General features: G+C 44.4%; 1 protein-coding gene across 1 annotated transcript in view; it reads left to right on the forward strand.

Annotated features, from left to right (window-relative positions):
• The window catches only part of EHD1 (EH domain containing 1), a 37,791-nt gene extending 15,608 nt beyond the window's left edge, over positions 1–22,183 (forward strand). The window contains exons 4-6 of the mRNA XM_067472552.1: positions 12,596–13,008; positions 17,933–18,097; positions 20,395–22,183. Of these exons, the coding sequence (XP_067328653.1) occupies positions 12,596–13,008; positions 17,933–18,097; positions 20,395–20,919 (1,103 nt within the window). The 3' untranslated portion in view covers positions 20,920–22,183. The remainder of the gene's footprint in view (positions 1–12,595; positions 13,009–17,932; positions 18,098–20,394) is intronic.
• Positions 22,184–22,849: the final 666 nt, after the last annotated feature.

Genomic DNA, 22,849 nt, shown 5'->3' on the forward strand with positions numbered 1-22,849 from the left:
TCCTTCTCTCCTTCCTTCCCTACCTCTTTCCTTCCTCACTCACTTGTGATACACCGGGCCAAGTCCTGGTTCTGCCACCTGGATCCAGCCCGGTGAGTGAGCGATGGAGAGAGCGAGGGCCTCAAAGGCAGAAGCAGGAGTCTGGAAGAAGTGGCCAGGCTTCTGCTGCCACTGCTGCCCTTGCCACACTCAGTCACTCACTCACCCGCACTCGGTCGCTTGCTCACTCATCGGGCCAGGTCCTAGAAAACCACGAAACCGCAAGTCCGCGAAAAGCGAACCGTGAAGTAGCGACGGAACACTGTACAGTCCTCCCTTATTGCGAGGGTTACATTCCAGGAACTCCTGCAATAAGTGAAAAACCGCGATGTGGGGACACTATATTTAATATTTATACATTATTTTAGTAGTTTTACGCATTATTTTAAGTCTTTACAAACTTGAAATAAAGTGAAGGAAAGGCCCTTCAAGGCTGGAGGGAGGACTGAGGAGGGAAAGCGCCTCGGAGAGCAGCGGCAAAAAACCGCAAAACAGCGAAAATACCATGATTTATATTTTTGAAAACGGCAAAACAGCAAAAATACTGCAATTTATATTTTTGAAAACCGCGAAACAGCGAAAATACTGCAATTTATATTTTGAAAAACCGCGAAACAGCGGGTCCGCGAAAAACGAACAACAAAGTAGTGAGGGAGCCCTGTACTTCTCTGTGACCAGCTCTACTGGATCCCATCTCCTCTCTTTTTCGCTGCTCACCACTAACAGGAAATTCTGCATATCACAGATAAGAATCTGCTTGACCCCAGCTAGCAAGAAATCAGGATGTTCAGCTTGGGAGAGAGAAATGTCGGCTTAGCAGTTTTCTTGTACTTTACCCCACCGCCAGATTATGCCGGCTCGGCTGTTTAGCTGTTTCAATGAATTTGTTTTCCAGCATAAAACTGAGAGTAGTTGATTTGTTTATCTATCAGGTCAGAGGCGAATTGAGAATACAGTTATAATGCATACTGAAACCACAAGCAAAGTGAAAAGTTTGGCATTGTACTAAATGTCCAGAAGCTGCCCACTTGGAGTATCTTTGTTGTCACTCTAAGAAGGCAATGAAGGAAACACTGAGCAGCATTCCGTGGAAACAGATACTAAAAGACAAGGAAGTTAGGGATTGATGGGAATTTCTCAAGAGTGAAATACTCAAGGTGCAATTGCAAACTGTGCCAACAAAGAGAAAAAATAGGACAAGTGCAAAGACGCCAGAATGGATGTCCAAAGAACTTCTAACTGTGCTAAAACTCAAAAGAGACATGCACAAGAAGTGGAAAAAGGGAGAAATCACCAAAGAAGAATTCAAACAAATAGCCAACACCTGTAGGGAAAAGGTCCGCAAGGCTAAAGCAAAAAACGAGCTCAGGCTTGCCAGGGACATTCAAAACAATAAAAAGGGCTTTTTTTCTTATGTCAGTAAAAAAAGGAAAAACAAGGAGGTGATAGGGCCTCTTCGAAGAGAAGATGGGGCAGTGCTGACAGGGGGTAGGGAAAAGGCAGAACTACTAAATACCTTCTTTGCCTCGGTCTTCTCACAAAAAGAAAGTAATCTTCAACCTCAGCAAGATGGAGTGGGTGAGGGATTAGAGGGCATCCAACCCCAAATTGGGAAACGTGTCATCCAGGAATACCTGGCCGCTTTAAATGAGTTCAAGTCCCCTTTCAGGGTCAGATCAACTACACCCAAGAGTATTGAAGGAACTAGCGAAAGTCATTTTGGAACGATTGGCAACCATCTTTGAGAGTTCTTGGAGAACGGGAGAAGCTCCAGCAGACTGGAGGAGGGCCAATGTGGTCCCAATCTTCAAGAAGGGAAAAAAGGATGACCCAAACAACTACCGTCCGGTCAGCCTCACGTCGATACCGGGCAAGATTCTGGAAAAGATTGTTAAGGAAGCGGTCTGCAAACACTTAGAAACAAATGCGGTCATCGCTAAGAGTCAACATGGATTCATCAAAAACAAGTCGTGCCAGACTCATCTGATCTCTTTTTTCGATAGAGTTATAAGCTGGGTAGATGCGGGGAATGATGCCGTGGATGTGGCGTACCTGGATTTCAGGAAGGCCTTCAACAAGGTCCCCCATGACCTTCTGGCAAGGAAACCAGTCCAATGTGGGCAAGGCAAAACTACGGTGAGGTGGATCTGGAATTGGTTAAATGGACGAACCCAGAGGGTGATTCTCCCCAAGGCTTCCTCTTCATCTTGGAAAGAAGTGACGAGTGGAGTGCCATCAGCAGGGTTCCATCCTGGGCCTGATCCTGCTCAGAATCTTCATTAATGACTTAGATGAAGGGCTAGAAGGCAGGATCATCAAGTTTGCAGACGACATCAAATTGGGAGGGAGAGCCAAGACTCCAGAGGACAGGAGCAGGATTCAAAATGATCTTGACAGGTTAGAGCAGGGGTCAGGAACCTTCGGCCCTCCAGGTGTGGTGGACTTCAACTCCCACAATTCCTTGAGGCTCGGCATTCACCCCAAAGGCTTACCTTGGCCTCAAGGAATTGTGGGAGTTGAAGTCCACCACACCTGGAGGGCCGAAGGTTCCCCATGCCTGGGTTAGAGAGATGGTCAAAACTAACAAATTGAAGTTCAACAGTGACAAATGCAGGATACTCCACTTAGGCAGAAAAAATGAAATGCAAAAATACAGAATGGGGGACGATGAGACCTGGCTCGAGAGCAGGACGTGTGAAAAAGGCCTTGGCATCCTCGTGGACAACAAGTTAAAACATGAGCCAACAATGTGGTGTGGCGGCAAAAAAAGCCAATGGGATTTTGGCCTCTATAGTGTCTAGATCCCAGGGAAGTCATGCTCCCTATGCTCTATTCCTCCTTGGTTAGACCACACCTGGAATAATTTGTCCAATTCTGGGCACCACAATTGAAGAGAGATATTGATGAGCTAGAATGTGTCCAGAGGAGGGCGACTAAAATGATCAAGGGTCTGGAGAACAAGCCCTATGAGGAGCAGCTGAAGGAGCTGGGCATGTTTAGCCTGAAGAAGAGAAGGCTGAGAGGAGATATGATAGCCATGCATAAATATGTGAGAGGAAGCCACAGGGAGGAGGGAGCAAGCTTGTTTTCTGCTTCTCTGAAGACTAGGACACGAAACAATGGCTTCAAACTACAAGAATCCTTAACAACCTAAAGGCACTGGATCCTTTCTGATCTTGGATGCTAAGCAGGGTCAGGCCTGGTCAGGACTTGGATGGGAGAATGATACTCTGTATTTCCACAAAACAGCCACAAAAATGCGGACCTTTTCCCTACAGGTGTTGGCTATTTGTTTGAATTCTTCTTTGGTGATTTCTCCCTTTTTCCACTTCTTGTGCATGTCTCTTTTGTGTTTTAGCCCAGTTAGAAGTTCTTTGGACATCCGTTCTGGCTTCTTTGCACTTGTCCTATTTTTTCCTCTTTGTTGGCACAGTTTGCAATTGTGCCTTGAGTATTTTACTCTTGGGAAATTCCCATCCATCCGTAACTCCCTTGTCTTTTAGTATCTGTGTCCACGGAATGCTGCTCAGTGTTTCCTACAAGAAAGGAGATTCCATCTGAACAATTTACAGAGCTGAAATAATCACATATTCCAGGTGATTTGGAGGTCAAAGTGACACTTTACAATGTTTACGGCATGGAAAATGTCCCAGAAGCATCTATTTCCCCCCTGCCTTTTTTTTACAGCTGCATTTTCCCATAAATATTAATGGGGTCCCATCACAGATGGATCCAGCAGGTCAGCCAAGGGGATTGGAGCGGAGTCCAAGAAGTTGAGTGTTTTTCCAGGTGACGCTCCCTAGGAAGCGCATGTATTCGCGTGTGGAAACGTATTACGGCCTCTTTTCCTCTCCTTTGCTGTCCTAAACATTTACCAAAGAGTAAAACCCAGCAGGGTTTGGCTTCTAAGCACACATGCCTCGGATTTATTAAATGGGAAGGAAGTGCGTACTTTGGGTGTTCCTGCTGCGAGAAGATGCTCAGGCATTCCAATAAAAATGACAGCCAGGCGCTTTGAGGAAGGCATTCTCTGCTTATTCCGCATTGTCAGGGTTGGACTAGAAATATTATTATTATTATTATTATTATTATTATGCACAGGCATTCCAATAAAGTGCAAAGAAGCCAGAATTGATGTCCAAAGAACTTCTAACTGTGCTAAAACACAAAAGAGACATGCACAAGAAGTGGAAAAAGGGAGAAATCACCAAAGAAGAATTCAAACAAATAGCCAACACCTGTTGGACTAGAAATAGTATATTATTATATATTATTATTATTAAGATTATTATTATTATTAAGATGCACAGGCATTTCCAATAAAAATGACAGCCAAGCGCTTTTAGGAATGCTTTCTCTACTTATTCCGCATTGTCAGGGTTGGATTAGAAATAGTATATTATTATTATTATTATTATTATTATTATTATTATTATTATTATTATTATGCACAGGCGTTGTGGTGTTGATGGAGGACATTGGCAGGGCTTTTGGACATGTTTACACTGGGATGTCTGTGGTGGAGGAATCACATACAATCTAGGATGGAATTGTCCCTGAATGAAAGCCTTCACTTGGGTGGTGGGCCGTGTGGTGTTGGTGGAGGACATTGGCAGGGCTCTTGGACATGTTTACACTGGGATGTCTGTGGTGGAGGAAACACATACAATCTAGGATGGAATTGTCCCTGAATGAAAGCCTTCACTTGGGTGGTGGGCCGTGTGGTGTTGGTGGAGGACATTGGCAGGGCTCTTGGACATGTTTACACTGCGATGTCTGTGGTGGAGGAAACACATACAATCTAGGATGGAATTGTCCCTGAATGAAAGCATTCCCTTGGGTGATGGGCACCCAAGATTGGAAACTACAAATAAGGGCCCACAAATACGATTGGAGGACCTAGAAAATGCCCAGAGGGGACATATTTGGCAGACGGAGAGCATGGGAAAGTCTTAACCCTCGGCGACCTCAAGCCTGCCATTGGTGTAACCTCTGGAGGAATGAAAGAATGTGCTTCAGGCAGAGTTCCTTTTTGGCCCTTTGTCAACCGCAACTTCTCTTTAGGTTTCGGAACAAGCACATTCTTCCTCTTTGCGTACCGATTGCACTCGTGTCGCCAATTTACGCTGCCACATGTAATGCTGGAAAAGGGCTGCCCTTCCCATAACACTATGTAAGGGGGATTCCAAGATGGCACCCAGGATTATATGTGTTTCCTCCACCACAGACATCCCAGTGTAAAAATGTCCAATGCCTCCATAAACAAGAGGTGTGACAAGAGGTGTTTTGATGACGGGACCAATTAGGAAATGACATTTCTAACCCAGGAAGAGGCCTGAGTTAGATCGTATGAGGGTGGAATGAAAAGTAATGCCTCCACCTTCGTAACTCCTCCTAGTGGTATGTGGCAGGTACTGGCTTGTTCAGTAGACTCTTTTCTACAGTTCCATCTTGGGGGGAAAGCCTTAGCATTGAAAGGTTGTATTGTTTAAGTGTGAAGTATGGAACCCTGTGCAGACGGTCGCTCAATGTGACTTAAGCAACATATGTGGCAGGTACTGGCTCGTTCAGTAGACTCTCCTCTACAGTTCTATCATGGTGGAAGCCTTAGCATTGAATGGTTGTGTTGTTAAAGTGCGAAGTATGGAACCCGGCACAGACGGTTGGTCAATGCGAGCAACGTGCAGTCCTTGAATCCTTGACAGCAGGTGTCACCCCAAAGGAGATTCATCGGAGAATGCAAGCTGTTGATGGTGATTGTGTTGATGTGAGTACTGTGCTTCGTTGGGTGAGAAAGTTTAAAGACGCTGAGGTGGGGAGATCTGACTTGCGTGACAAACAAAGAGTTGGACGTCCTGTGACAGCAACCATCAAGTTTCACAAGCAAAAGATTGACAGATTGATTCAGGACGATTGTCGTATCACTCAGAGAGAAATTTCAAGCATAACAGGCATTTCACAAGAACGTGTGGGTCACATTATTGCTTTGCTTGACTATCGGAAGATCTGTGCACGATGGGTACCCAAGACGGCATCCTCCATACAGCCCAGATTTAGCACCGTCTGACTTTTATCTGTTCCCGATAATGAAAGAAGATCCGCGGGGACATCATGATGCTTCTGATGAAGACGTCGAGAGAACTGGGAGATGTTGGTTGCGGAAACAGAGTGTCGACTTCTTCTGCAACAGCTTCAGAAAACTTGTTCATCGTTGGCAGAAATGTATCCGATTGTCTGGTGATTATGTGGGAAAGTGGATAGTGGTTGAGAGAACTGGGAGACGCTGGTTGCGGAAACAGAGTGTCAACTTCTTCTGCGACAGCTTCAGAAAACTTGTTCATCGTTGGCAGAAATGTATCCGATTGTCTGGTGATTATGTGGGAAAGTGGATAGTGGTTGAGAAAACTGGGAGACACTGGTAGTGGAAACAGAGTGTCGACTTCTTCTGCGACAGCTTCAGAAAACTTGTTCATCGTTGGGAGAAATGTATCCGATTGTCTGCTGATTATGTAGAAAAGTGGATAGTGGTTGAGAGAACTGGGAGACGCTGGTAGTGGAAACAGAGTGTCGACTTCTTCTGCGACGGCTTCAGAAAACTTGTTCATCGTTGGAAGAAATGTATCCAATTGTCTGGTGATTATGTGGGAAAGTGGATAGTGGTTGAGAAAACTGGGAGACACTGGTAGTGGAAACAGAGTGTCGACTTCTTCTGCGACAGCTTCAGAAAACTTGTTCATCGTTGGGAGAAATGTATCCGATTGTCTGCTGATTATGTAGAAAAGTGGATAGTGGTTGAGAGAACTGGGAGACGCTGGTAGTGGAAACAGAGTGTCGACTTCTTCTGCGACGGCTTCAGAAAACTTGTTCATCGTTGGAAGAAATGTATCCAATTGTCTGCTGATTATGTAGGAAAGTGGATAGTAGTTGAGAGAACTGGGAGACGCTGGTTGCGGAAACAGAGTGTCAACTTCTTCTGCGACGGCTTCAGAAAACTTGTTCATCGTTGGCAGAAATGCATCCGATTGTCTGCTGATTATGTGGGAAAGTGGATAGTGGTTGAGAGAACTGGGAGACGCTGGTTGCGGAAACAGAGTGTCAACTTCTTCTGCGACAGCTTCAGAAAACTTCTTCTGCGACAGCTTCATCGTTGGCAGAAATGTATCCGATTGTCTGGTGATTATGTGGGAAAGTGGATAGTGGTTGAGAAAACTGGGAGACGCTGGTAGTGGAAACAGAGTGTCGACTTCTTCTGCGACAGCTTCAGAAAACTTGTTCATCGTTGGGAGAAATGTATCCGATTGTCTGCTGATTATGTAGAAAAGTGGATAGTGGTTGAGAGAACTGGGAGACGCTGGTAGTGGAAACAGAGTGTCGACTTCTTCTGCGACGGCTTCAGAAAACTTGTTCATCGTTGGGAGAAATGTATCCGATTGTCTGGTGATTATGTGGGAAAGTGAATAGTGGTTGAGAGAACTGGGAGATGCTGGTTGCGGAAACAGAGTGTCAACTTCTTCCGTGACGGCTTCATTGTTGGTAGACGTGTATCCAATTGTCTGGTGATTATGTGGAATAGTGAATCGTGGGAGTTAAAGAGCACATTCTAAGGCAGTGTTTCTCAACCTTCTTAATGCCGTGACCCCTTAATGCAGTTCCTCATGTGTTGGTGACCCCCAACCATAACATTACTTCCATTGGTACTTCGTAACTGTAATTTGGCTACTGTTATGAATCTTAATGTAAATATCTGATATGCAGGTCATTCACGGGACCATATTTGACACAAATAGCCAATATGCCCAAATTTGAAAACTGGTAGGGTTGGGGGGGGATTCATTTTGTCATTTGGGAGTTGTAGTTGCTGGGATTTATAGTTAACCTATAATCAAAGAGCATTCTGAACTTCACCAACAAAAGAATCAAGCCAAATTTGGCACACACAACTCCCAAGACCAAGAAAAAGTACAGGAAGGGTTTGTTGGGTATTGACCTTGAGTTTGGGAGTTGTAGTTCACCTACATCCAGAGAGCACTGTGGACTCAAACAGTGATGGATCTGGACCAAACTTGGTATGAATACTCAATATGCCCAAATGTGAACACTAGTGGAGTTTGGCGAAAATAGACCTTGACATTTGGGAGTTGTAATTGCTGGGATTTATAGTCAACCTATAATCAAATAGCACTCTGAACCCAGCCCAAAATGGATCTGCACCAAACTTGGCACACTATCGACATAGCCAACATTAACTACTGGTGGGGTTGTGGGGGGGGGGGGATGTTTTTGAATTCTTGGAGTTGTCATTCACCAACACTAAGAAGGATGAGGACAGGCAGAGAGATCTTCAGCTTTCTCTGCCAAAAGGTTTCCTAAGACCATCAGAAATATGTGTTTTGTGATGGTCTTTGGCGACCCCTCTGAAACCCCCTCATGACCCCTCCAGGGGTCCCGACCCCCAGGTTGAGAAACACTGTTCTAAGGATTATTTCTGCATTTGATTTATTAAAATATTCCCATCCAAGCCCAAGTAACGAAGGTGGAGGCATTACTTTACATTCAAAATCTGGGTGTCGTCGTCCAAAACAAGATGACTTGGGCAAGTTCTGTCGAAAGCATTCGTTTACCTCCTCGGTTGTCCGGGTTGGTGTTCACCTCAAAGCCTCAAAACCCCCTTGGATATGTTAGCTTTGTTGTCGTCTTAGCCTCTGAGCCTCGTTTCAAAGAAAACAAACCAAAATTGGGGAAGTTGTGGTTTTGCAAACAAAAAGGGCTTCCTCCTTTTACTTTGGGAAATTCGACCAGGTGTCAAAATGCAGGCTTACGAAAAACAGTCGAAATGCACCAGTTTTGGGAAATTCCCAGAGGCAGTGGAGGAACAGAATGGAAGTCTTTGTGGCCTGACTCTGTTGAGGAATCCCTTGAGCATTAAATTGATTGGGAAACTATATTGGATTATTTATTTATTTCCTATATTTGTACCCCGCCCTTTTCAACCCCCCCCCCCTTGAGGGGGGACGGACGGACACGGACACTCAGGGCGACTTCTAGCCGGCAACAATTCAATGCCTCCAATGTACACATAATAAAATCTATCTATCTTCTATCTATCTATCTATCTATCTATCTATCTATGTATATAATAAAAGTCAGTGTTTGTATGTGGAGGGAGGACGGTGTATGTGGCAGCTTTCTGTTTGGCTGCCACTTTCACAGGCCACTGTGACCAACACGGGTGATGCACCTGCACCAAACTTGACACACATAACCCCCATGACCCCCTTTACGTCCTGGTGCACATAATAAAATCTATCTATCTTCTATCTATCTATCTATCTATCTATCTATCTATGTATATAATAAAAGTCAGTGTTTGTATGCGGAGGGAGGACGGTGTATGTGGCAGCTTTCTGTTTGGCTGCCACTTTCACAGGCCACTGTGACCAACACGGGTGACGCACCTGCACCAAACTTGACACACATAACCCCCATGACCCCCTTTATGTCCCGGTGCGGTTTGGGGGCCCTGGACCACGGATTATGGGATTTGTAGTACTTTCAAACAGTTTGGTTCCCACGGACCACCGTGGCCTCCAACAAAGTCCGATAAAGACCAAGCTTGGCACACAGAGCCCCCATGACCCATTCTACATCCTACTGCAGTTTGCAGAAGGGCTAACCATGGATGATAGGACTTGAAGTACCTCCACTCACTTCCTGAGACCACTGCGACCTTCATCCAATGACTAATCAAGACCAAACTTGGCACACATAACCCCCATGACCCTCTTTACGTCCTGGTGAAGGTTGGGGGACGGACAATGGATGATGGGATTTTGTAGTACCTTTACTAACTTCCTGAGAGGATTTGTAGTACTTTCCCACGTTTTGTTCCTACAGACTACTGCGGCCCTCAATAAAGACCAAACTTGGCACACAGAGCTCCCATGACCCACTCTACATCCTACTGCTGAGGGTGGGCCAGGGATGATGGGACTTGCAGTACAACCACTTACTTCCCGAGACCGCTGTGACACTCATCCAATGACTGATCAAGACCAAACTTGGCATTAATATCAAGGTCTACCTAGCTCATGTTTGTTCTATGATTGTTATAATTAAAAGTCAAGATCCAAAAGTCTGCTCTTAGGGATCTAATGATGTGATAGGGGAACAGGTTGCCTTTGCTGTTAAATTATTCATCTTTGCTATTATGTGAAACCAAAACTAAGAAAGAATCCGTTCCTAGCTGGTTTAGAGTCAGGGCAGGTTTTATACGTGATTTGTGAGAGACATCACTTTAGTTGAGGCAATATCGGATTAACATCAAGGTCTTCCTAGCTCATGTTAGCTCTATGACTTTTATAATTAGGAGTCAAGATCCAAAAGTCTGCTCTTATGGATTTAATGATGTGGTAGGGGAACAAGTTGCCTTTGCTGTTAGATTATTCATCTTTGCTGTTCTATTATTATGAAAGTCAAGATCCAAAAGTCTGCTCTTAGCAGTCTAATGATGTGGTAGGGGAACAAGTTACCTTTGCTGTTAGATTATTCATCTTTGCTATTATGTGAAACCAAAACTAAGAAAGAATCCGTTCCTAGCTGGTTTAGAATCAGGGCAGGTTTTATACGTGATTTGTGAGGGACATCGCTTTAGTTGAGATCCAAAAGTTTGCTGTTATGGGTCTAATGATGTGGTAGAGGAACCAGTTGCCTTTGCTGTTAGATTATTCATCTTTGTTATTATGTGAAACCAAAACTAAGAAAGAATCCGTTCCTAGCTGGTTTGGAATCAGGGCAGGTTTTGTACGTGATTTGTGAGGGACATCGCTTTAGTTGAGATCCAAAAGTTTGCTGTTATGGGTCTAATGATGTGGTAGAGGAACCAGTTGCCTTTGCTGTTAGATTATTCATCTTTGTTATTATGTGAAACCAAAACTAAGAAAGAATCCGTTCCTAGCTGGTTTGGAATCAGGGCAGGTTTTATACGTGATTTGTGAGGGATATCGCTTTAGTTGAGATCCAAAAGTTTGCTGTTATGGGTCTAATGATGTGGTAGGGGAACAAGTTGCCTTTGCTGTTAGATTATTCATCTTTGCTATTATGTGAAACCAAAACTAAGAAAGAATCCGTTCCTAGCTGGTTTAGAGTCAGGGCAGGTTTTATACGTGATTTGTGAGAGACATCACTTTAGTTGAGGCAATATCGGATTAACATCAAGGTCTTCCTAGCTCATGTTAGCTCTATGACTTTTATAATTAGGAGTCAAGATCCAAAAGTCTGCTCTTATGGATTTAATGATGTGGTAGGGGAACAAGTTGCCTTTGCTGTTAGATTATTCATCTTTGCTGTTCTATTATTATGAAAGTCAAGATCCAAAAGTCTGCTCTTAGCAGTCTAATGATGTGGTAGGGGAACAAGTTACCTTTGCTGTTAGATTATTCATCTTTGCTATTATGTGAAACCAAAACTAAGAAAGAATCCGTTCCTAGCTGGTTTAGAATCAGGGCAGGTTTTATACGTGATTTGTGAGGGACATCGCTTTAGTTGAGATCCAAAAGTTTGCTGTTATGGGTCTAATGATGTGGTAGAGGAACCAGTTGCCTTTGCTGTTAGATTATTCATCTTTGTTATTATGTGAAACCAAAACTAAGAAAGAATCCGTTCCTAGCTGGTTTGGAATCAGGGCAGGTTTTGTACGTGATTTGTGAGGGACATCGCTTTAGTTGAGATCCAAAAGTTTGCTGTTATGGGTCTAATGATGTGGTAGAGGAACCAGTTGCCTTTGCTGTTAGATTATTCATCTTTGTTATTATGTGAAACCAAAACTAAGAAAGAATCCGTTCCTAGCTGGTTTGGAATCAGGGCAGGTTTTATACGTGATTTGTGAGGGACATCGCTTTAGTTGAGATCCAAAAGTTTGCTGTTATGGGTCTAATGATGTGGTAGGGGAACAAGTTGCCTTTGCTGTTAGATTATTCATCTTTGCTATTATGTGAAACCAAAACTAAGAAAGAATCTGTTTCTAGCTGGTTTGGAATCAGGGCAGGTTTTATACTTGATTTATGAGGGACATCGCTTTAGTTGAGATCCAAACGTTTGCTGTTATGGGTCTAATGATGTGGTAGAGGAACAAGTTGCCTTTGCTGTTAGATTATTCATCTTTGCTATTATGTGAAACCAAAACTAAGAAAGAATCTGTTCCTACCTGGTTTAGAATCAGGGAAGGTTTTATATGTGATTTGTGAGAGACATCGCTTTAGTTGAGATTCAAAAGTCTGCTCTTATGGATTTAATGATGTGGTAGGGGAACAAGTTGCCTTTGCTGTTAGATTATTCATCTTTGTTATTATGTGAAACCAAAACTAAGAAATAATCCGTTTCTAGCTGGTTTGGAATCAGGGCAGGTTTTATACGTGATTTGTGAGGGACATCGCTTTAGTTGAGATCCAAAAATTTGCTGTTATGGGTCTAATGATGTGGTAGAGGAACCAGTTGCCTTTGCTGGTTGTGAAAGCCTGACTCTCTGACGTTAACACTGCCCCTGGTTTTTTCCCCCCAGGTTACGACTTTGCAGCCGTTTTGGAGTGGTTTGCGGAGCGGGTAGACCGCATCATCCTGCTCTTCGACGCCCACAAGCTGGACATTTCGGATGAGTTCTCAGAGGTGATCAAAGCCCTGAAGAACCACGAGGACAAGATCCGGGTGGTGCTGAACAAGGCGGACCAGATCGAGACCCAGCAGCTGATGCGGGTCTACGGGGCCCTGATGTGGTCGCTGGGCAAGATCATCAACACCCCCGAGGTGGTGCGCGTCTACATCGGCTCCTTCTGGTCCCACCCGCTGCTCATCCCGGACAACCGGAAGCTCTTTGAGGCCGAGGAGCAGGACCTCTTCAAGGACATCCAGTCGCTGCCCCGAAATGCCGCCCTTCGGAAGCTCAACGACCTCATCAAACGGGCCCGGCTGGCCAAGGTGAGTCCAGACGATCCCAAAATTATAGAATTAGCCCATGTTACCTGTTCTGTCCCCCAGGCTAATTCTTGAAGGTGCTCTAATCCGTCGTGACTCTGGGAGGCTTCACTAGAGAAAATAGTAAAGTCTCTGTAACCAGAAATACAGCAGGGTGGGAGTCTCTCATCCAGTCTCAGCCACTGATTGAGGTTCGGGGTTTGAGCCTGCCACTTTTGGGCTCTCGCTTGCTGAAGTGTTCCTGCGAATATCTCTGTAGATCTTAGGAAGCTATTTCTTTATTTAAGGTGTTGATATCCGAATAGAGGATGGACCGGAGATGTCACTGACTTGGTCCTTTAATTACAGGCTGCTACTTCCCAACAGATGTCAGGTGGTGTCGCAGCTCAGGATAGATTCACCTTGCTCAAGACACCGCCACACACCAAGGCTGTAGGTTTTGTAGTTTATTGAGAAAAGGCAAAATCAAAACAGAGAAATAAAGTTGCAAAAGTTCAACATGCAAAACAGAGTCTTAAATTCAAAGGCAACGTTCCCAAGATCCAAAGGCAAATAACATGAAGTCCTTTAGCATTGGTTAAGCAAGTGTCCATGGCAGCAAGACGACGTCTCCAAAAATCAGGATCAAAACCATAGTCCCAAAGAGCCAGAAGCTTTCCCCAAAAGCCAAGATATTTCCACAGAAGTTAACAGGGTATAAGCACCATTGCACTGACAAAGAATGCCCTTCGACTAGATCATTAAATATGTTCTCCCAACATGAAAGCATTGCGTTGACCTCTAGCTTCACGTTTGTTGGCAGGGCGTGCGCTTCTGCGAACTCTTAATTGCAAACGGTCCTGTCTAATCAAATCTCCACTATCTTCAAGGCCGGTTAGCTCATTATCCTCGTCCTGAGGAAACTCAAGCTCAGAAAGCTCAGGCTGAGCCACAACATGTGGTGCAATACCAGATAATTTCTCTAGTGATGATGGGCATAGACATTATCACAGGATGTCTTATTAAGGCAGTTTTAACGCATAGCTGGTAAATCATCAGCAATTATAAGATCTATCAACCAAAAGGTTGCAAGTTCGAAGACCCGGGTTGGCGTGAACTGCCAACCATCAGCCTAGCTCATTGTTTACCTAAGCAATTCGGAAACAGCTTTAGCTGTGATTAGAAAAATTAGGTACCGCTAAAAGTGGGGGAGCCGGGACTCGAGCCCAACCTTCCATGGCACCAAAAACAACTGTAATAAACCACCTCCTTCTGTTCTGATCTGTCTATACAAAGTATATGTGCTGTGATCCGCCCTGAGTCCCCTTCGGGGTGAGAAGGGCGGACTATAAATAGTTTTTTGCTATTCGATTATTATGAAAGTCAAGACCCGAAAGTCTGCTCTTACGGATCTAATTATGTGATAGGGGAACAAGTTGCCTTTGCTGTTAGATTATTCATCTTTGCTATTATGTGAAACCGAAACTAAGAAAAAATCCGTTCCTAGCTGGTTTAGAATCAGGGCAGGTTTTATATGTGATTTGTGAGAGAAATCGCTTTATTATTATTATTATTATTATTATTATTATTATTATTATTATTATTCAGTGTAATTTCTCCAGTGGTGTAGGGCGCAGACACCCCGTAATAGTGTCTCATTAAGAGCCACATCCTCTGTTTTAGCGTGGTGAGATGTGTTCCACACTGGGCATGCGTACTCAGCCTCAGAGTAGCAAAGCGCAAAGGCAGATGCCGTAACTGTGTCTGGTTGTGAACCCCAGCTTGTGCCAGTCAGCTTTCGTATGATATTATTTCTAGCACCCACATTTTGCTTGATATTCAAGCAGTGCTTCTGATAAGTCAGAGTACAGTCCAGAGTGACTCCCAGGTATTTGGGTGTGCTGCAATGCTCCAGTGGGATTCCTTCCCAGGTCATCCTCAGAGCTTGAGATGCTTGTCTGCTGTTAAGATGGATAGCCCACTTCTGCATTGTTGATGGATTAGGAATCAGCTGGTTTTCCCTGGAATAGGCAGTAAGACCACCTAAAGCTTTGGAGAGCTTCTGTTCGACCATTTCAAAGCTCCCTGCTTGAGCGGTGATGGCATGATCGTCAGCATAGATAACACTCTGTCCCTTCCCGAAGAATGTCTGGTGGTGCAATACCAGCTAAACAGTATAAGATCTGCAGAAGCCTCCCTGCAAGATAGTTACACATCCTGGCATCCCCTGGGCAATGTCTTTGTAGACGGCTGATTCTCTCATACCAGAAGCAACTTGCAGCGAGGTCTGGTTGATGGGAGGTTTTTAACAACAAAAATCAATAAAATGTCAGTAAGAAAAATGATTGGAAACATATGCACTATATTCAAGAATGTGGACATGAGATGCTTATGTCCTTTAAAAAAGGACCTTAAAACCCGGCTTAAATCCCACACCACTGCTTAGCCTCAACGTTTTGTCATTGGAGTATATGTCATTGGGGAGATTGTGGCGGGATATAAAGATTATTATTATTATTATTATTATTATTATTTGTATATGCACCAGATTAAATCAAGTATAAATGATATGAAAAGCTTAAATTATATATATGTGTATGTGTGTGTGTGTCTATATATATATATATATATATATATATATATATATATATATAGCTTAAATTATATGTAATAATAGTAATATTATTAATATTGCTATGCATGAAGACACCATCAAATCCCTCCTAAGAGATGGCCATCCAGCCTCTGCTTAAAGACCTCCACCACCATCATTCTTGTCAATAATATTATTATTAAATTGGCGTTATGATTAATAATAATATTGGTAATGTTACTATTAATATTGTTATAAATATTATTCTTATTATTGGCTTGGTAGAAACTCCAAGGGCCATCCAGTCCAATCTCTTCCTGCCAGACAGAAAATCACCATTCAAGCCCTCCCGACAGATGGCCATCCAGCTTCTGCTTAAAGACGTCCACCACCATCATTCTTGTTAATATTATTATTAATATTATTTTTATTATTGGCTTTGTAGAAACTCCAAGGGCCATCCAGTCCAACCCCCTTCTGACAGACAGGAAGACACCATCCAAACCCTCCTAAGAGATGGCCATCCAGCCTCTACTTAAAGACCTCAATCACCAACATTCTTGTTAATAATATTATTATTAAATTGACATTATTAATAATAATATTGGTAATAATACTATTAATATTGGTAATAATACTATTAATATTGTTATAAATATTATTCTTATTATTGGCTTGGTAGAAACTCCAAGTTTCAGTCCAATGGCCATCCAGTCCAACCCCCTCCTGCCAGACAGGAAGACACCATCCAAGCCCTCCTGACAGATGGCCATCCAGCCTCTGCTTAAAGACCTTCACCACCATCATTCTTGTTAATATTATTATTAAATTGACATTATTATTATTACTATTAATATTAATAAATATTATTCTTATTATTGGCTTGATGGAACCCCTAAGGGCCATCCAGTCCAACCTTCTCCTGCCAGACAGGAAGACACCATCTGAGCCCTCCTGACAGATGGCCATCCAGCTTCTGCTTGAAAACTTCCAGAGGAGGAGGTTCCAGCAGACTCCCAGGAAGTCTATATTACACTAGAGTTGAAAGGGAAACCTAAGGGTCATCTAGTCCAACCCCCGTCTCCCAGACAGGAAGCCACCACCCAAACCCTCCCGACAGATGGCCATCCAGCTTCTGCTTGAAAACCTCCAGAGAAGGAGGTTCCAGCAGACTCCCAGGAAGTCTATATTACACTAGAGTTGAAAGGGAACCCCTAAGGGCCATCCAGTCTAACCCCCTCCTGCCAGACAGGAAGACACCATCCAAACCCTCCCGACAAATGGCCATCCAGCTTCTGCTTGAAAACCTCCAGAGAAGGAGGTTCCAGCAGACTCCCAGGAAGTCTGTATTACACTAGAGTTGAAAGGGAACCCCTAAGGGCCATCCAGTCTAACCCTCTCCTGCCAGACAGGAAGACACCATCTAAGCCCTCCCGACAGATGGCCATCCAGCTTCTGCTTGAAAACCTCCAGAGAAGGAGGTTCCAGCAGACTCCCAGGAAGTCTATATTACACTAGAGTTGAAAGGGAACCCCTAAGGGCCATCCAGTCCAACCCCCGTCTCCCAGACAGGAAGACACCACCCAAACCCTCCCGACAGATGGCCATCCAGCTTCTGCTTGAAAACCTCCAGAGAAGGAGGTTCCAGCAGACTCCCAGGAAGTCTATATTACACTAGAGTTGAAAGGGAACCCCTAAGGGCCATCCAGTCTAACCCCCTCCTGCCAGACAGGAAAACACCATCTAAGCCCTCCCGACAGATGGCCATCCAGCTTCTGCTTGAAAACCTCCGGAGAAGGAGGTTCCAGCAGACTCCCAGGAAGTCTATATTACACTAGAGTTGAAAGGGAACCCCTAAGGGTCATCCAGTCCAACCCCCGCCTGCCAGACAGGAAGACACCATCCAAACCCTCCCAACAGATGGCCATCTAGCTTCTGCTTGAAAACCTCCAGAGGAGGAGGTTCCAGCAGACTCCCAGGAAGTCTATATTACACTAGAGTTGAAAGGGAACCCCTAAGGGCCATCCAGTCCAACCCCCGCCTACCAGACAGGAAGATACCATCCAAACCTTCCCGACAGATGGCCATCCAGCTTCTGCTTGAAAACCGCCAGAGAAGGAGGTTCCAGGAAGTCTATATTACACTAGAGTTGAAAGGGAACCCTAAGGGTCATCTAGTCCAACCTTCTGCAAGAAGGCACCATCACATTACTCCCAATACATGTCCATCCAGCCTCTGGTCACCTCCAGAAGAAGACCTTTTATGACTCTATGGTCTCCAGAGTGTAGTAAACCTTCTGCTTTTGTACCTGGTGGACTCAAAGCTTTCTCGTCTTTTGTCGCCCACGATCGACAGGTCCATGCCTACATCATCAGCTCCCTGAAGAAGGAGATGCCCAACGTTTTTGGGAAGGAGAGCAAGAAGAAGGAGCTGGTGAACAACCTGGGGGAGATCTACCTCAAGATCGAGCGGGAGCACCAGATCTCGCCGGGGGACTTCCCCAACCTCCGTAAGATGCAGGTACGATTTGCGAAGTACTCGGGAACAGAGGTATTTCATACTGTTTTGCAAAAAAATTAACTGCTCAAAGTATAATACGAGGGTTGAATGAAAAGTAATGCCCCCACCTTCGTAACTCCTCCTACTGTTATGTGGCAAGTACTGGCTTGTTCAGTAGACTCTCCTCTACAGTTCCATATTGGCGGGAAGCCTTAGCATTGAACAGTTGTGTTGTTAAAGTGCCAAGTATGGAACCCTGCACAGACGGTCAGTCAATGCAACTTAAGCAACGTATGTGGCAGGTACTGGCTTGTTCAGTAGACTCTCCTCTACAGTTCCATCTTGGCGGGAAGCCTTAGTATTGAACGATTGTGTTGTTAAAGTGCGAAGTATGGAACCCTGCGCAGATGGTCGGTCAATGCGACTTAAGCAATATATGCGGCAGGTACTGGCTTGTTCAGTAGACTCTCCTTTACAGTTCCATTTTGGCAGGATGCCTTAGCATTGAACAGTTGTGTTGTTAAAGTGCAGAGTATGTAAACCTGCACAGATGGTTGGTCAATGCAACTTAAGCAATGTATGTGGCAGGTACTGGCTTGTTCAGTAGACTCTCCTCTACAGTTCCATTTTGGCAGGAAGCCTTAGCATTGAACGGTTGTGTTATTACAGTGCGAATTATGGAACCCTGCACAGACGGTCGGTCAATGCGACTTAAGCAATATATGCGGCAGGTACTGGTTTGTTCAGTAGACTCTCCTCTAAAGTACCTTCTGCTGTCAAGAATTTTGCTATCAGCAAAATAATAATAATAATAATAATTATTATTATTATTATTATTATTATGTGATGGGCACACTGGGTGCAGTGCCTAAAGACCTTGGCCTGCACTTAAAAACAATCGGCGCTGACAAAATTACTATCTATTAGCTGCAAAAGGCCACACATTATTCGCCGATACATCACACAGTCCTAGACACTTGGGAAGTGTCCGACGTGTGATCAGATACAAAACCCAGCAAATTGTTGTTTACCAATTTGTTATGTAAATAGTAATAATAATAACAATAATAATAATAATAATATTTTTAAAAATGCTGTATTTATATTACGCCCTTCTCAATGTATGTACATTGTAATCCGAGGCGGATTACAATGTACATATACATGGCAAACATGCAATGCCATTAGACACACAACATATATGAACAGACACACAGCGGCTATTTAACACTCCAGCTTTTTCATGAGGGTATTTATTTATTTAAAAGTTTTGTATACCGGCCTTCTCACCTCTCTTGAGGAACTCAGACCGGTTTCCAACCATAATACCACATACAATCAATAAAACATCATAATACATATTGCAGTGAAACATTAAAACATCAATTACAATCAATAACTACAATGGTCAGTCGTCACACTAAAATTGTTGCTCATCATCCTCCATCCATATCTCAGGGTGTTGGCACACTCGTCGAATGCCTGTCTCCATAACCAGGTCTTCACCTGTTTCCCAAATGTCAGGATAGACGGGGCGGTTCTGATCTCCAGTGGGAGAGAGTTCCAGAGTCGAGGGGCCACCACCGAGAAGGCCCTGTCCCTCGTCCCCACCAGACGCGCTTGCAAGGCCGGTGGGACCGAGAGCAGGGCCTCTCCAGACGATCTTAATAATCTTGATGGTTCATAGGGGAGAATACGTTCGGAGAGGTAAACAGGGCCGGAGTCGTATTCTGGCCACCAGGGGAGGTGTCGCTTCCCTGTCCATTTGTGACACCGATGGAGTACTTTCTCATTCTTTGCATGCTTGCTGGAGATTTTTATGGCGTCATAAATTAGCATTTGCGGTACCTAAATTTCCTACGTGACAGATGCAACTGTCTTTCGGGCTGCAAAGGTCGACAGCAAGCTACACAAATTGGTTGGAAGCTTACTCTGACCGAGGCTGGCTTCGAACTCATGCCCGTTTGGTCAGTAGTGATCTTAATGCAGCCAGCTATGCCACGGTCCCACAATAATAATAATAATAATAATAATAATAATAATACTTTATTGTATTCCACCCTATCTCCCCGAGGGGACTCAGGCGGATTCCAGCAAAGTCAACTTGTTCCCCTACCACATCATTAATTCCATGCTGGCATGGTGTCATGGCAGTTTATCTTCTCATATACGGATGAAACACAGACATTCCTTTTTTTACAGTGTTCTCAATGGCAAGATGTTACACAATTCCATACTTTTGAACCACTTCTTTTGTGAGACGAATTCAACTGTGTTGCTGACGGTCCATCTCTCTCTCTCTCTCGCTTTCTCCTTAGGAACAGCTCCTGACGCAAGACTTCAGCAAGTTCCAGCCGCTGAAGCAGAAGCTGCTGGATGCAGTCGACGACATGCTGGCGAACGACATTGCCCGGCTGATGGTGATGGTGCGGCAGGAGGAGTCGCAGATGCCCACGCAGGCGGTCAAGGGCGGGGCCTTCGAGGGCACTATGAATGGGCCCTTCGGCCACGGCTACGGGGAGGGGGCAGGCGAGGGCATTGATGACGTGGAGTGGGTGGTGGGCAAGGACAAGCCCACCTATGACGAGATCTTCTACACCCTGTCTCCTGTCAATGGCAAGATCACGGGGGCCAGCGCCAAGAAGGAGATGGTCAAGTCCAAGCTGCCCAACACTGTCCTGGGCAAGATCTGGAAGCTGGCCGATGTGGACAAGGACGGGCTGCTTGACGACGAGGAGTTTGCCCTGGCCAACCACCTCATCAAGGTCAAGCTGGAGGGCCACGAGTTGCCCGCCGAGTTGCCCGCGCACTTGGTGCCGCCTTCCAAACGCCGGCACGAATGATCCTGTCGTCGTGTTGCTCACGAACTCATAAACTCTGCCCAACTTTGGCTCAAAACTGAGAACAACAACATAAAAGAAATCTCCACCTCATTCTTAAATGAAAGGAAGCTTGTGCACAATAGTAATTTTTTAAAAAGAGATGTTTAATACAACTTCCACTGTGTTTAAGGCAATAATGTCCTCTGGTTGTCTGGGACCAGCCCTCCCTTCCTCTTTCATCAAATTGCAGGGAGAAAGGGATTCTCTTGTTCCCATTGATATTGTCTTATTTTTCTTAAGGTTGAGTATTGAGCTGCAATTATCATCACACGGTGCCTTGGCTGAGCTTGAAACTCACAACTCGGTGCTTCTTTTCTACCATTATTACAATGTGAAAGTACGCATCCTTTAGATCTAGCGGTCTCTCCTATTATTTAATGGGTTCACTCTTTTAAGCTATGGTGATCTCTCAACATGCTTCCACAGTGCTTCCAACGGTCACAGCCATGTTTTCCGACGCACAATTTTGTATGTTATTTGGAACTCGATGGCATTTGAGTAAATCTTAGGGTTTGCCATAATACACCAAGGAAACCTCTCGCTTACCTCATCGTACACTCGCTTCTCCTTCTGACCATATTTTAGTATAATTTTGGCAATATTCGCGATAATTATGGTGTAAAGAGTCCCCAGTTGCTCTGGGGAAACCATTCTGAATCCTTTTGGGCCTTTGATAAACAATCCGGGGAATTATTTTGGCTGAAACACAAGGTAAACACACTGTCATCCACATACATCGTATCTGACCAGTGGTTCCCAAATTAATCCCACATCCTAGACTAAGCAATGGCCCCCAAACTTTGTGTCTTCCAGTTCTTTGGGACTACATCTCCCATCAGCCTTTGTTACTATAAACAATGCTGGGAGATGACTAAGATCCAGCATTCACATATGAGAGTTATTTGGGAGAATTAATGTCCCAAGAAAGGAACTTTTCCTGCCAGTTGTTGAAATGTGAATCTCAAGGAAACACTGAATGGGTAGATTTGTCTTTTCGTGCAGAGAAAAGTAGGTGGATTGGGCGTTAGACCTGCAAACACAAGTCATACATTTCATTTTCTCTCTGCCGAAGGAAAATGGAGAAGCATATTAGCACAGGAGAATAAGACACATTCACATGGAAGGGAACAAAAAAATACACGTATGTCTTAAGGACGGAGGAGCTCTTGAATATATATTCCATCCACATCCTTGACATTAAAGTTGGTTTTGATGTTCGTTGCTACCCACCTGTGTTTTGATTGATATTTTACTAAGTCCCGCCATAGAAACGGGGAGTTCCGTAGGCCTTGGAAAACGGGAGAAGTATTCACTGGGATAACGTTCGTCGAATTAGAGGGACTTTTACGCCTTTGACCCAATAGAAGGAAAAGTGAAATCTTGATTGGAAGCCAGTGATGATGTTCGTTGCTACCCACCTATTGATATTTTTAAGGCCCGCCGTAGAAACGGGGAGTCCCGTAGACCTTGGAAAACTCGAGAAGTATCCACCGGGATAACGTTCGTCGAATTAGTGGAACTTTTACGCCTTTGACCCAATAGAGGAAAAAGTGAAATCTCGATTGGAAGCCGGTGATGATGTTCGTTGCTACCCACCTATTGATATTTTTAAGGCCCGCCGTAGAAACGGGGAGTCCCGTAGACCTTGGAAAACTCGAGAAGTATCCACCGGGATAACGTTCGTCGAATTAGCGGAACTTTTACGTCTTTGACCCAATAGAGGAAAACGCGAAATCTTGATTGGAAGCTGGTGATGATGTTCGTTGCTACCCGCCGATCTTTTGAGTTTTGATTAATATTTTTCTAAGGCCCGCTGTAGAAATGGGGAGTCCCGTAGACCTTGGAAAGCTTGAGAAGTATCCACCGGGATAACGTTCGTTGAATTAGCGGA

This window comes from Anolis sagrei, chromosome 12, assembly GCF_037176765.1.
Source record: "Anolis sagrei isolate rAnoSag1 chromosome 12, rAnoSag1.mat, whole genome shotgun sequence".
Classification (NCBI taxonomy): Eukaryota; Metazoa; Chordata; class Lepidosauria; order Squamata; family Dactyloidae; genus Anolis; species Anolis sagrei.